We start from the raw sequence: 16494 nt of genomic DNA on the forward strand, positions 1-16494 counted from the left end.
TCTTTTTTCAGAAAATGACTTTTTTAGCCTTTTTATCAGACCATAAAAAACTTTCTTATCTAAAATTCTGAATCGGAATAATCCATACCACCGCCTTCTAAAAATAGCCTCTTTTTTTTTTTTTTTTGTTGGAGAAAATGAATAAAGATTCCGATAATTAATTTTCTAAATTACATGCAATTTGAAAAGCTCTCTAAGAGAATTAAGATGATTTGGATTTGGGTTTGAAAGGAATCCGGATTGGCTCAAACAAGATGTATTTGGGTTTGGATGGATCCACCCCCATGTTTATAAGCTTATAAAATGCAGAAGTTGCATAACCACAAGCTTTCCAATGGCTTTTGTTGCAATCTGACTTGGACGACAACTCTTTTTGGATCTTGAATTTTGGTTGAGATCACAAATATTGGATTTTGTTTTTCTTTATCTTGAACTCCATATTTTATTAAAATAGTTTCATTATAATCATTATTTTAGTCACATATAACCTTATTAAGATATAACGGAGTAAAAAAATTTATGATCGCTCAAAGTGATAAATAGTAAGATGACAAAATCTTAAGTGATAAATATTAGAGAAATGTTAGGGGTTAATAAGTTCTTCATATTAAGATAACAAAATCTACACTATTTATTTGCTAAATTTTTAAGGATTTTGTTGTGGAATTATCCTAGAAAATCTAAATAAATTCATCATCATTAACTGGATCTGACTTTTAAGCACTAGGCACTAAAAGCAAGAGATAACAAGCTTCATGATCTTTACTAAGAAAATAATTTGAAATTTATCATATTTTTTCACAACTAAATGCAAAAAAAAAAGAAAGAAAAAAAAACAAAAATTAATCACACACGACACCAAAATTTAAGTGATTCAGCTTACCAAGTTTACATTCACTAGTGAAGGCAACCCAAAGAAAATTCACTATAAAAAAAATGGAGTAAAGTACAAAAGACTAACAAAACGAGAAAATGACTCAAAACCCCCAAAAGGTAAAAACACCCAAATCCCACAAAAGAGTAATAAGACGAGAAAACCACTCAAAACCTTAATACAATCAAATCTCACACTCACACAAAATAAGCAAAATGGCGAGATTTTCTAACGTCTATTTTTCTCTAAGCTCCCTTTTATAGAAGCTCAATGTCGGTTAGAAAACAAGGACTCCAACATTGTTAGGGGTGAATATCAATTTCAGATACACAACAGAATTAATCTACATACCCTTCTTTGTGCAAATTAAATAGTCACACTGGCACCAAAAAATAAACTCACAATGCAGAATAATAATCAAGCAACCCACAAGCAAGACACCAAAATTTTTACGTGGAAAACCCTCCAATGTGAAGTGAAAAAACCACGGGACCTAGTCCAGTCAAATCTTTCACTATCAACAATAATGAGTTTACAATTGTCTTCACTAGAAAAATATTTAGAGGGGAAATATCCAGAGGTTATCACCACATCAAGAATATATGCATTATTGGATTAAATATAAATTCATCACCCTAAAGTGGATTCCAACAAGAATAAAGAAAGATCTCACCAAGTATGTATTAACAACAAAGCGACTGGAGAGAAAGACAAACGATCGACACCAATCAATACATAGTACTCATCGTCAGAAACAACATACTAAAATTGCATCAAGATCGGACCACAAAGAGTGACAATTCCAAAATCCATTGGAATAGAAACTCCAAGTCAGCAAAGCACAACCCCAACATCTGATGGGATTAGAAAACAACTGGGCACCACTGTCTTGACTTGAATTCAAGTAATTCATAACAGAAAACTCCTATATGCAGAAGGATTCCCAAAGCTTCTAGGTGAACCCTACAAGAACAAGAGAAAAATGATAAAGTTTATAACCACTGTACATGCCAATCAAAAAGAGCCAAAACCCTAAAACAGTATAATAAAAAGAATTTTTCAACAATGGTTTATTTTGAACCATATTTTGGATGCCATACCTAACTTGGATAGGTAGACTTATTTCCCATTGATGCCTAAGAAGAAGCCACTTTGCGGGGAAGAAACTATTCCACATGCCAAATTGCCAAAAGTCCATATCTTTTTCAAAGTCCACCAGCCCAACCATCTCTGCACATATGTGAATAGATAAATAAACACACAAAAAAGAGGGGAAAATACACTCTATTTCCTGAACTGTCTACTCATTTATACTTTTAACCCAAATATTTAAAAAGTGACGTTTTTAAAATTTGGGTTAAAAGTGCAAATGAGTGGATCGTTTAGAGGGATAAAGTGTATTTTCTTCAAAAAAATAAATAAATAATCCCCAACCAATGACTATTAACATCAGCTATTTCTATTCAAAAAATTATTTACCCTTCTTAGCTTTTTATCTTCTATCTACTCCAAGCATCGACAGCAGCATGACCATACTATCATACTCATCTATCCAGCTCTTTAGCAAATAAGTCTCCAATGAAATTAAAATTAAGAAAAAGCATCAATCTAAAATCCAATTTAATTGTAATTTGTACGATGGTTTTACCACATGAAAATGAGAAAACATGTGATTTAGCTAACAAAAAATGAAGTACCTTGTTCAGTGTTTTGATTGGTGTTGTATGAGGAATAGACTTTGAAAATTTATTAGCAGTGTTGCCAAATATTTTCATAGAGTTTAAGCCATTTTACTTGGAAAAAATAGTCCAACCTCTGACACAAAAGATTGATCCAAAGGAGACAGAGTAAACAAAATTTTCCCTCTAAAAATGAATAGAAAAAGCTTCTGATCCACAGGAGACATGTTGCTGAACATATCCTGAGGAAGGAAAATATTGTTGTTGGCCGGCACACTGCCCGTCAGCACCCACAAGTGTCCCAGAAGCAGATGAGTTATAGCTAGGCAGGCAATAGACCAGTGAACCCTCGAGCAACATCCTATGAAGAATGTAACAGTCACCAATTTCAATTAGTAATGCCACATTTGTAGGTAAACATTTGCAGGATATACATCAGATTCATTAGAAATTTCCACAAAGTCTATGGATCAGGACATACCGTATGAGAACCATCCACATGAAGATTATAATGATCATCCAACTGAGTCAAGGATCCATTATATCCTGCAAAATGACAGAATAAACAAAATTTTCCCTCTAAAAATGAATATAAAACCTGCTAATTCTAAATTGTTAAGTTTTGGTTGTTTTCACAACACTCTTGGACTTGTCTATGAGATTTTTCTGCTGAGTGCATTAGATTCATGAACTTAATCGAGCACCAGGGTGAGTTCAGTCATAGTCAAGTAAGCTATCACTAAAACAAGAGAAAATATTCACAGAGCAGAGCACCCTTCCTCGAAGAAAAGAAGTATTCAACCGTTTCTTCATTTTTAAGATAAAGAAACCAATATTAATAGTTTCCTTAAAAATCCAAATGCCTCCATGAAAAAACTCAAACTGTTAAGAGTAGAATCTATGGACAATGAAAATAGAGCTGTGGTAATCTCCAAGGTCGTGTAGCAACATGAAGATCATGATTCAAATGAATACCACCTCCTTTCCCAGTAAGAATAGGATACAAAGTGAGACATGATACCAAAATTTCATCATGTATGTACTTTCCAATTAAAAAGAAAGAAAAAAAAAAAGAAAAAGAAAGACACACCAATAGATACTAGGACCCTTTATCAATTAGTTCATAGTGACACTATGATCAAGCTTTTATGTTAGAAGAACTGATTTTCTCTTCCGTGTTGTTGTGTGATCTTAAGAAAAAATGGAGAAAAATAATGAAAGAAAGACAGAAAAAAGCAAATATGTGAAAAATTTAACTAAACCTTGAAGTAAAAGAATAATTTTAGCAAAGTTTATGTTCATCTAAACTTTATCCCTAAGCTATAAGGCCTCAAAAACTAAATTTTCATCCAAGAAGTGATCAAGCAAAATTGCATGAATGACCAAATCTTTGAACTGTGTCAATACCAATCTTACAAAATTGCATAATACTAACACAAATAAAACAAGAAAATAGAGAAGTAGCCATTACTAATTGTAATTTGAGTCTCATTAAGGTGGCTTACTACATGACAGAAAGAAAGTATGAGCATGGGATTTAGAGTTGCTAAACATTTACTAAAAATTGCAAGTCAGTTTTTTGCCCCAAAATTCAATTACAATCGCTTGGAAAGTTTTACCTTAAAAACTTTACAAAAAAGAATTATTAAGAGAGGCTATGGAGAGTAACACCACTAACATGAAATTTGCAGCATGTTAACAGCTTGCCAGCATAACGCAAATCTTGCATAATGCACAAACCCAAAGCAAAATGAAATCCTGAATATGCCATAAAAATAATAAAGCAAAATACTATAAAAGCTGGAACTAGTCCCTCAAATAAAGCAATATTAATTTCAAAGGGTAATAAAAATGCTCTAGTGGATGAGCCAGGTTGTGAAACCAACATGGCTAAGAATCAATATTTTGTGTAGAGCCAAAATTCACTTGTAATAAGTGAAGCACTTACATTATTATAACCCAAGTTCTGGGGGTGATTTGATTGATGTAATTGCGATTCACCAAGAGGCATCTGAAATTCCTCAGCGAAAGTGAGAGTAAACAAGTTGGTGCCTGTAATTATGGGCTTGACACAATGAAGGATGCGTTTTCCATGTTGGTAGAGTCCACCACAAGGGTGTTGAGAAGCATTTAATTTCATTCTCAGATCTTGGCAGCTATACAATTTTCTGGAGCGAAGAATGCCTCTGTTGTTGTGGGTACCATCACCATCTTCTTCATCATCGTCATTACGGCGCCTCTTAGAACAGAAATGTAAATTGTGCCGTTCATCATCATCATCATCATCATCCAATCTCTGTTCTATTGGATTCCTGTCGCTTTCATCATCATCATCATCATCATCATCATACCCTTGTTCTATTATATGGAATGCACAGCTTTTAAAGAACGCTAACGGTGGACGACAATCGATTTCAAATTTAACTCGAAGATTATTCGTCGTTAGTTGAGAATGGTATGATTCGTAAATTAACAATACATGATCTGGCCTGGCGATCTGATATATCACCATAGCGCAATTAGAACGATTTTCCTGACCATGACTGAAGACTTTAAAACGAATATAAAAAGTAGATTGATCCTTTCCATCATCCCTCGGTTCAATAACAGCAAAGAAAGCAAATATTGTATTCTTTGAATCAAAATGTAGAGGCCCGGTATCTATTTCACACAAATTAGTATTTGAAACCTGTTTACAATAGTTGAAGCAACCTGGAATCCTATTTTCCGGATATATACACTTAAAGTGAGGGAATCCACTGAACTTAGGATGTCCCTGTTACACGGATATGACAAACTTTAAGTGATACAGCCTACAAATCAAGACAAGCACTAACATGTACATATATATGAGAGAGAGAGAGGGAGAGAGAGATACCTCACTGAATAAACGATTGTGTACAGCATTCCCTATTTGTTCAGGGCAATAGGAGAAGTCAATCCGCGATAGCTTTGGTAAGTCGTATAAATTATTAAATAGAAGTCTTTCCAATGACGTGCATCCACCCAAATATACATACTCTATATTTCGTGGAAGCTCTGGAACTTCTCGAAGTTGCTTGCAACATTTCAAGTTAAGGCTTCTCAACCTAACAAATATGTTGAAGAATGTAGGAAGGCTAACAATAGCGCTACCGCTTAGATCTAGAAATTCCAAACTATTGAAAGAGCATTCAAGTTGAAACTTTTGTTCCAATGGTTGCAGTGCCGAAGATGCTGTTCCAACCCACAAAGGATTTGGTGGGACAAATGTATTAAATTGAGATCTTCCAGCTTCTCCTAAAAATACTTCCAATGATGAGCAATTTGGAGCCTCCACTCTTCTTACATTTGGTGGGAGTACTAGAATTTTTCGAAGTTGCTTGCAATTTCCCAAGTGAAGCCCCTCCAATTTGACAAATTTGTTGAACCATATAGGAAGGCTAACAATAGCGCTATCCGATAAATCTATCTCTCTCAATGATGGTTGTGCTGGAATTTCTGTTCCAACCCCCATAGGCTCTGGTGGATCCTCCGTATTAAACAATTGAGATTTTCTACTTCCTTATAAAAAGTATTTCCAATGACACGCACCCCCTATCACTTACTCCTTCTACATTTGGTGGAAGTCCTAGAATTTTTCGAAGTTGCTTGCATTCAGTCAAATCCAGGAACTTCAATCCAAGAGAACTTTCGATAAATCGAGAAAGCGTAACAATACCACTCCTCGATAGATCTAAATGGTTCAACAACGTGAGCATGAAGCCCCAATCAAATGCGCTGAAGGAATCACCACCGTAAATACGCTCTATACATTCAATTGTAGGAAAGTTCTTAAGCATTGAAATATCCCCAAAAGTGATTTCCTCTAGAGATCTCGACTTGAAGCTTTTCGGAAAACTTATAAGATTATAGCAAGATAGAATGCTCAGCGTCTTGAGCTTTTCAAGGAATCCAACAGAACAATGAACCTCAACTAGATTTTCGCAATAATAAAGTTTCAACGACTCTAAATTTGGGATCCTTGAAACATCAGGGATTTTTTCAAGGAATTCACAGTAATAGAACTTCATAGTTGTCAAGTTTTGGAATTTCTGTCAGTAAAAAAAATGAAATAAATTAGTTTGAACTTTGAAAGAAGTTTACAACAAAATTTAAAAATACAAATATTAAAATAAAAATTTTACCAGAACTCCGTCCAATATCTTGATGCGACTATGACCCATTCTTAAAATCACAAGGTTCATTCCATGAAAATTGGGTGGAAAATATTCTCCGGGATATCCAACCCAATCTATCAGTCTTAACTCATTAGAGAGAAAATTAGGTTCTTCAGAAAGACATGCATTACGACATATAAGTAGTCTGAGACTTGTCATCTTCTTAAAGGCTGTGGGACTCAAGTGTATCGGCAGGCTTGGTTCAGGCAAATCTATCAATATGCCTTCAACTTTGTTTGTTCCCTAGCAAGAAAATGTATAGATAAGTGTACCAACAAAATCATAACATAAAGACACTCGCTAGAACTATAATTCTTGTCATGATAAAATTTCTATATCTATTTTATATAAATATATAGATATATGCATTTATTGCTTTGTAAAAAGAAAGAAGCCAATAATCCATCTGCTTTGTCTTTGTATATTGCCTTTTCTTTTTCTTTTGTAATATTATTAGTCAAGTTTCATTTACTTGTTATTGTACAATGAATAACAAATCATTGAGACAGGCACCCCATTTGGTAAAGTTATAAAAATGATTTTCGGTTAAAAAAAAAAAAAAAAAAAATTGAGAATTAATTTGGTGGCCTGGTGGGGGTCACGTTTTTAAAAATTTTTGTATTTGGGGTTCATAATTAATGAAAATTGGTTTGATAATTTTCAATTTTTAAAAAATAACTGAGATATATTTTTACAAAATAAAACGAAAAATTAATTAATTTTTTTTTTAAAATGTTGCTCCACGGTGGCAGGCTACCACCGCAGTGTTTGTCTGGCAGCAGCATGGTGCCAGTGTTTTAGAATTGAAATTTTTTCGAAAAATTTACCAAATAATTAAGCTAGTAGTAGAGGGCATATTTAGTAAAGTTTTCGAAAGTTGTGTTTTGAATTTAGATTTTTTAAAAGAGTTTTTTAACACAATAAAAATTGAGAAATGTTGTATCTATCTATTGTCCACGAATAGAAATTTGTTCATTTATAATTAAAAATATTATAAAAACCAAAAATGAAAAAAGATTTTTCAAAACAAGAAAAAATTAAACAAAAAAGTGAAAAGCCAAAAAAAAACTCCACGAGTGGCCGGCATTCATCCATTCACTGAAGGGGAGAGGTGCGAGTGACATGGAGGGGTGGGTCTGATCAATTCCTTTCATAAATAATAAGATCGATCACCGGCCTCCGCACTTGAAAATGTGAGCATGTGTTTTCAACAAATAAAAATTGATTTGGAAACTTTTTGAAAACTAAAATTTGAAAAATATTTATTTTTTATTTTTTTAAAGAAAAAACATAAATAATAAGAACAGCCTCCATTCTAAAATAAAATTGTATTTTATGTTTTGTAAATATTTTGTGGTCTGTTTTGTATAAAGAAGTTCATTATAATCTTTAAAATTTCTAATTAGAAATTAGTTTTATTTTATTTTTTATTTTTTAAATCTCGATGTGATTAACCACCTCATATCTTTCTCCTTCTATTATGAGCATCACTAAATATTATTTACGTACATAAAACATCTAACTAGCTTCAACTAGGTCGTGATAAATTAATTATCTTGTTATTTATTTGAAAACAATTTTACAAATGGTTTTACAAAAACACAGCCTTAATTAGGCCAATTAAACAGTCGTACTATATTGTAGTCCTGGTGTAATTTTAAATTGGTTTTGAACTTTTTTTTTTTTAAAAAAAAATTAAAATTAAAAAAAAAATTAAAAAAAATAAAAAATTCAGATGAGGGAAAGGGAAAAGGGAAGGTTTTGAACTTAAATTGATTCTACTTATTTGATTCTTGTCCGTAGCATATATGTATCAACATACAGATATTTGCATGCAAGTACTTTTAAGCATTTGTTTTAAGCAAAAATAAATAAATAAATGAATACTAGTGGCTTAACTAATGAAAAATAAACAAATGTAAAATTAAAAGGTATTTTTAACATAATTCTTACCATATCTTCTTCTAGGACACGCCGAACATCTTCATGAAACCACAATCTGCTACGCTTGCCAGGATTTTTGGGTGATTCTTGTCTAACAATTTCTCTACCCATTTCTTGCACCAAGTCATGCATCATGATGGATCCACAATCCTTAGTTATGAGACACTTATCCTTTAGCTCATCGATACCAGTATTTGAGTGGAAACCACAACTGTCAAGCATTTCTCGAACATATTTTACATCATTTCCTTTGTAGAAACAGGCTATGTCAAGAAAAATATTCTTCGCATTTTCATCCAATCCATCAAAACTTATTCTAAGGATTTCTTGGATATCCCTATGAGGAATTCTTCTGTACTCATCCAATTTACGTTTCCAATAAAGTATGTCTCTACCTTTTAGAGCAGAGCCTAGCACTGTTAAAGCTAGTGGCAATCCTCCACAATAATGTATTGCATCTTCCGTGACTTCAACATAACCATCATTAGGTTTGTCACTATTGAAGGCATGCCAACTAAAAAGCCGAAGAGCTTCATAGTGATCTAACCCTTCCATAGAGTAAATTGATACAACTCCATCATGCGCACGAAGTAAATGTTTATTTCTTGTTGTTATGATGATTCTACTTCCTAAGCCAAACCAATTAGGTTTTCCAGCTAACTTTTCTAGTTGGACTAACTCATCCACATCATCAAGAACTAAAAGTATCCTTTTTAAGTGAAGCCTCTTCTCTATCAAAGTAACTCCTTGATCAACATTGTCAACCATTTGACTTGAACCTCCTAAGATCTTTGATAAAAGTTTATTTTGTAAATAGACTAGACCGCCCTTTTGGTCAGAAGTTTCTCTAACGTTTTCAAGAAAACAACTACCTTCAAATTGAGAAGCAATTGAGTTGTAGATGGCTTTGGCTAGAGTTGTCTTACCAATTCCACCAGTTCCCAAGATCCCTATCATGCATGTACTATCTTTCTTCTTTCTATCTAAATGCCAATACATCACAGCTTTTAAATGAGACTCTATTCCAACCGGATACTTGGCGACTTGAAAATATGTCTCTTTTACTAACATCAAATCCACCCATTCAATGATTTCCTGTATAAAGTCATGCTCATTCCTACCAATACAAAATATGTAAAATTACATTTTGTGTCAATAATGACTAATTTTAAAATATGATCTTACTGTAAATGAAATTTTTAATGAATTTAAAATTATTTATGATAAAATAAAAAGTGTTGTTAGAAATACCTGTTCCCTAAATGGCAGCCGGACAAATTGGCCACTTGTGTTAGGGCTGTCTTCCACCTCTGCACCTTCGTTTGATCATCTTTGAATCTTTCCTCGTGTCTGGCAAATGCTTCTCCAAAATTATTTTTTTGGTGTCGTACTTCTGATGGATCTACCTTGTAAAACACCGGTAGAACAATTTGTCTCTTTCTTTTCTTACACTCAAGGATCGTCGCAAGTTCATCCAAGCACCATGAGGAAGATGCATATTTCTGAGAGAGTACAATGACCGAAATCCTTGACTCATCAATAGCTTTGAGAAGTGCTGGAGAAATGTTCTCTCCTCTTTCGAGGTCGTTATCTATGTAGGTGTTGATTCCCTTTTGATCCAAAGCAGCGTATAGATGAGCAGTAAAATTGTTTCGAGTATCTTCACCTCTAAAGCTCAAGAACACATCATAAGCCCATTGACGGGTAACAGAAGAGGAGGAAGAGGAAGATGAAGAAGCTCCCTTAAAGGCCATGGACGAAGTTGCAAGAGTAGTAGTTTTAGGGGAGAAAATTGAGATGGGAATTGCAGAAGGGCGAGCAAAAGCTAGTGAATTAAGTAAATAGAAACGTGGATGCCGCGTTGTATAATATGAAAAGAATCCAAGTTGGTCCCACGTACACGTGACGCGTCAAAAGAAAAAATGAGCAAAACTTCTCGGCAACTTCCTCTACATCTACATGAAATGAAAAGAGATATGAAAAAAGAGACAAAAGGCGCCACGCGTTAAAAGTGATGTTCAAGTGGGTCCATTGTTTGAAAACAAGAAAATAATTGCACCCTAGTCCTTAGCAGATTGAGGATTGAAATATTAGCCCTTACCGACAATTGTTTGTTTTTTTTTCCTAAAAAAAAAAAAATTTATAAAAGTCATCAGAACAACCATAGACTATCCGCTTCAGATCATATATTTATGGATAAATATACTTTGGCCGCGATTTTTTATTTTGCCTCCTAACATGACAATTGTGACACTAATGACTCGTTTGGTTCGCGCAATAGACCTCTAGAATAGAGTAGCTATTTATATAGAATAATTATTATTTTGTTTGGTTTGGGTCTATTTTTAAGAATATTTATTTCATTGGGAATCACTAATCCCTCACACACAAGAATAACTATTTCTCAAAAAAAAAAATGAGAAGAATAGCTATTCATGAGAGTGAATTTGTCCAAAAAAACTACTTTTTTTTTTCTTTCAAAAAGTTTATTTTAAACCTTAATTTTTTTTTTTATTAAAAAAAAAAGAAACTAGAATTTCAAGGCGGTGGCTGGCAACCCCATCAATTCTAAGTTTTATATCTTCTTTTTTTTTTTTTTTTTTAAAAAAAGAAGGGTACGGTTTTTTGGTAATTTTGGTTCAACTCCAATTAGAATACATATGTTATTACCAAACTAAAGAATAATAACTATTCAATTCCACTCTCCTCTATTCCTAGTAATATAATAGCTATTCATTTTCCTAATGGAATACTCAATCCGCGAACAAAATGAGCCCTAATTAGATACATTAAATTACCATTTTATTGCAATTAAGTCACTTTCCTATCATTCTTCCAAAAAATACCCCTATTTTATTTATTTTTTAAATATTTAACTCAATCCGTATGCAACAAAATTGAGTAATTTTAGGTGTACATCCTACTTGTATCTTACTAAGAATGATGTGTCTATTAAAATCACTATTGGGCTTGTAATTGATTATTATTAAATTTTGATCAAATAGTGATTTTAATAACCACATCATTCTTAGTAGGACATAAGTAGGCCTTCTAAAATTATTCAACAGAATTACTATCACCTTTAGAAAAGAAAGATGAACGCAGAAAATGCAAAGACGGTATTGGTAAAAGAAATTGATCATTCATACTGAAAATAATTAAACTAAATACGTATTGAGTTGAGGATGTGTGTTTTACTTGGTGCAAGAAAATAATTGCACCCTAGTCCTTAGCAGATTGAGGATTGAAATATTAGCCCTTACCGACAATTGTTTTTTTTTTTTTTCCTAAAAAAAAAAAAAAAAAATTATAAAAGTCATCAGAACAACCATAGACTATCCGCTTCAGATCATATATTTATGGATAAATATACTTTGGCCGCGATTTTTTATTTTGCCTCCTAACATGACAATTGTGACACTAATGACTCGTTTGGTTCGCGCAATAGACCTCTGAAATAGAGTATCTATTTATATAGAATAATTATTATTTTGTTTGGTTATGGTCTATTTTTAAGAATATTTATTCTATTGGGAATCACTAATCCCTCACACACAGGAATAACTATTTCTCAAAAAAAAAAAGAGAGAAGAATAGCTATTCATGAGAGTGAATTTGTCCAAAAAAACTACTTTTTTTTTTTTTTCAAAAAGTTTATTTTAAACCTTAATTTTTTTTTTATTAAAAAAAAAAAAAAGAAACTAGAATTTCAAGGTGTTGGCTGGCAACCCCATCAATTCTAGGTTTTATATCTTTCTTTTTTTTTTTTTTTTTTAAAAAAAAAAAAAAAAAAAAGGGTACGGTTTTTTGGTAATTTTGGTTCAACTCCAATTATAATACATATGTTATTACCAAACTAAAGAATAATAACTATTCAATTCCACTCTCCTCTATTCCTAGTAATATAATAGCTATTCATTTTCCTAATAGAATACTCAATCCGCGAACCAAATGAGCCCTAATTAGATACATTAAATTACCATTTTATTGCAATTAAGTCACTTTCCTATCATTCTTCCAAAAAATACCCCTATTTTATTTTTTAAAAAAATATTTAACTCAATCCGTATGTAACAAAATTGAGTAATTTTAAGTGTACATCCTACTTGTATCCTACTAAGAATGATGTGTCTATTAAAATCATTATTGGGCTTGTAATTGATTATTATTAAATTTTGATCAAATAGTGATTTTAATAATCACATCATTCTTAGTAGGATATAAGTAGGCCTTCTAAAATTATTCAACAGAATTACTATCACCTTTGGAAAAGAAAGATGAACGCAGAAAATGCAAAGATGGTATTGGTAAAAGAAATTGATCATTCATACTGAAAATAATTAAACTAAATACGTATTGAGTTGAGGATGTGTGTTTTACTTGTATAGCAATCTTGTAAAATACCGCTCAAACTCGCCCGAAGATGGCTAGTAATGTTTTCCCCAATTAGTCCCGAAATACTCATAATTCAAAGTATTTTATTTGGACTGTAAATGTTGGGAAATTATAAATAATAGTTTGCCGTATATAAATTATATAAGTTGTGACTTGTGATAGAGATAATTGTTAATACAGTTGAAAGATAAGAATGACAATGAAACATGATACTGTAGTGGAAGTTTATCTAATTCAGCCTGTAAATGCAATGTGGCCAGGAGAGGGGGCTTGCATTAATACTTAGCAAAGTAGTCCTTTGGGAAAATTGCAAACCCTACAAGAAAAAGAGGAAAATGATCAAGTATAATTAAATGAATTTTTCAACATTAATGGTTTATTTTGAACCATGTTTTGGATGCCACACTTAAGTATTCTATATAAATTATTTTATTGTAAAGATAGAATAAATTCCTTTTTTTTTTTTTTTTTTTGTAAACTAATAAATTCCTTTTATTGTTGCTCGATCTTTTAGTTGGCCTGTCCCCTGTTTGCTCCCTTTGAGCAATATCATAATTTTTTTGAAAAAAAAATATTTCTTAAATTTAGAAGACCAAATTACATTTTTTTTTTTCCTTATTCAAATACATTTCATAATAGCTTCTCTTATAATTTTTCTATATTATTTAAATATTCTTTCAAATCAATGATAGGGAAAAAAGAGAGGAAATATTTTTTTTTAATAAAATAAAATAAGGATTAAAAAAGCTAAAGTGTTTTCTTAAATATTTTATAGCACCATAGCTTTTTCTTAGTTTAGGGAAGGAAATGAAAAGATATTGCTGAAAGAAATTAAAGACAAAACGGAATAAAGAAAATAGACACAAGGAAGTTTACGTGATTTGGTGTATGACTTACGTCTATAGGATAAAGTTCAAATGATTACATTTTTCTCTTATTTTGTTGATGATATTTACATGATAACATTCTCCGATTTCTAGGAGAATTATGGTAGATGAAATTAATACAAATATGGAGATAGTATCATATTTAAATGCATTCAAATATGATCAACTAAAATCAAATATCTGTAATAAAATCCCCTGATATATGTTAACATAGAGAAGGAAATAGGGTTTAGAGTGTTGTCATAATTTTTGTAACGTTATCTCTAAAGTTAAAAAGTTTGCAATGTGAAATCTTTATCCTTTGAGTAAGGGGGTGAAGGGTAGTGAGAATTGCGATAATTCTTTGAATCAAATGAGCAACTGCCTGGCAACTTCATTAAAGCTAAAGCTGACCTTTTCATGCTTTGAAGCGATTTCCAGTTTAATCCCACTTTAATGCACTTCATTATTCCATTATTTGCCTATTTTCGTTTAAAACTTTACATCTTTTGAGATACTAAATTAAAATACTTTTTAAATTTTCTAAAGCAATCTTAAACAAGTTATCTGACTTCCTGTTTCATCTTTTTCTTTGGCTTTCTGCTTTGAGTCGTCATCCATCGCTTTTTTTTTTTTTTTTTTTTTTTGGCTTTGCTTTGCCAAGAAACTTGTTGGCAATTTCCTTGTAGTTGTAGTACAGAAAACGGAGCCACGTTAACGAAAAGAAAGATGGAATAAAGGAGTCATCATATTTTAAAGGATAAAAATGAAGGGAAAAAGGGCCGTACATGGTGACCCGCATTAAGGTATCCAATGCAACCAAATTATGATTTAATTGCATATAATAAATTAACAAAGCCAAACTTAACCACTGTTGTTGTGTTCATTGATCAATTTGGTCAAAAAACGGATAAAATATACGCCATGATGAAGGTCATTCCATCTTGGTTCCACGCCGAAAATAAAAGAAGTCAAGTCTAAGATTTTGTACTCGTGATTTACGCAAAGAAAAATCATACACACTTTAAAATATTATTTAGCGATTTCCATTGTTTAGCGATTTCCATTATTTAGCGATTTCCATTTTAATCCCACTTTAATGCACTTCACTATTCCATTATTTGCCTATTTTCGATTAAAACTTTACATCTTCTGAGATACTAAATTAAAATACTTTTTAAAAGCAAAGTTATCCGACTTTCTGTTTCATCTTTTTCTTTGGCTTTCCGCTTTGAGTCATCATCGATCGCTTTTTTTTTTTTTTGGCTTTGCTTTGCCAAGAAACTTGTTGGCAATTTCCTTGAAGTTGTAGTATAGAGAACGGAGCCGCGTTAACGAAAAGAAAGATGGGATAAAAGAGTCATCATATTTTAAAGGATAAAAATGAAGGGAAAAAGGGCTGTACGTGCTGACCCGCATTAAGGTATCCAATGCAACCAAATTATGATTTAATTGCATATAATAAATTAACAAAGCCAAATTTGACCACTTTTGTTGTGTTCATTGATCAATTTGGTCATAAAGCGGATAAAATATACGCCATGATGAAGGTCATTCCATCCTGGTTCCATGCCGAATATAAAAGAAGTCAAGTCTAAGATTTTGTACCGTGACTTACGCAAAGAAAATCCTACACACTTTTTATTTATTTATTAATTTTCACACTCATTTTTCCATTCTCCTAAAGTGGGTTTTAAAATTACCACTAATTTAAATAAATTTTTATTAAATTTTAGAAGTTCCCTAAAAGAGTGTAAAAATAAAAATATATATATATAAATTTGTACAGCAGTACTCTTTACACAAAAGTGATATGAGTACGAGCTTACTAACCCCCACCCCCCCCCCCCCCCCCCCCAAAAAAAAAAAGAGATAAATTATTCTCAATTTCTCATAACTTACAGTAATATTTAGCGCTTTTGTCTCAACTTTTACATTTCTAATTACTAGTTAATTCAATTGACTGAACGATTACATTACATATTAAGCATAAATCAAAAATCCACTAAAGGATCGTGGGATAACTAAAACATAAAGAAATGGTGCTAAGATTCTTTTAGTATTATACTCCATTATTCAAGTTAATGCTGTACATTCTTTAGCTTTAGTTTTCTTTATATATGTGTGGGCTCTGCTCTTTAATTTCCATTGACAAAGATTCGTAGGAGCAAGAAGAGGAAAATGATTGCCAAAGAAAACAGAAATTTGCCACTTTTTCCTTCACACTCTATATATACTTTTACAGCACACCGAACACACCACGCAGGAATCATTTGTTCTCATTTTTTCTAACTTTTGATCCACCCAAAGCCCCAACTTATTTTTCCTTATTGTTTTGTTTTTCTGACTGTGAGCTAACTCTTTTTCTTTGTTTATTGTTTCGGTATTCTCCTCAATTTCACTCAAACCATTTTTTTTTTCTATGCTTTACAACACACCCACAGCCGGCCTGCTCCCCACTTTATCTTATTTTTCCTTATTTTTTATTTTTATTTTTTTTTCTATGCTTTACATGTCACACACACATTATATATTAT

General features: G+C 32.1%; 2 protein-coding genes and 1 pseudogene across 2 annotated transcripts; all 3 read right to left on the bottom strand.

Moving 5' to 3' along the window:
• Nucleotides 1-1529: 1529 nt before the first annotated feature.
• LOC148584325 (uncharacterized) lies at nt 1530-6252 on the bottom strand. Its single transcript, XM_088518346.1, has 8 exons — nt 5997-6252; nt 5432-5783; nt 4502-5329; nt 3035-3099; nt 2572-2914; nt 2354-2447; nt 1975-2104; nt 1530-1837 (listed from the first exon to the last, which is right to left on the bottom strand). Exons 1-4 carry the CDS (start codon nt 6047-6049, stop codon nt 3082-3084), a joined length of 1251 nt encoding a protein of 416 aa, XP_088374472.1. The 5' UTR covers nt 6050-6252; the 3' UTR covers nt 1530-1837; nt 1975-2104; nt 2354-2447; nt 2572-2914; nt 3035-3081.
• Nucleotides 6090-9695, bottom strand: LOC132185534 (disease resistance protein Roq1-like). Its single transcript, XM_088518139.1, has 3 exons — nt 8706-9695; nt 6720-6995; nt 6090-6626 (listed from the first exon to the last, which is right to left on the bottom strand). The coding sequence occupies exons 1-3, from the start codon at nt 9693-9695 to the stop codon at nt 6090-6092; spliced, it is 1803 nt and encodes a 600-aa protein (XP_088374265.1).
• Nucleotides 9696-9937: 242 nt separating this feature from the next.
• LOC148584326 (disease resistance protein RPV1 pseudogene) lies at nt 9938-10532 on the bottom strand (annotated as a pseudogene).
• Between the last annotated feature and the right edge of the window lie 5962 nt (nt 10533-16494).

The sequence above is a fragment of the Corylus avellana genome, chromosome 7, assembly GCF_965113065.1.
Source record: "Corylus avellana chromosome 7, dhCorAvel1.hap1.2, whole genome shotgun sequence".
Taxonomy (NCBI): Eukaryota; Viridiplantae; Streptophyta; class Magnoliopsida; order Fagales; family Betulaceae; genus Corylus; species Corylus avellana.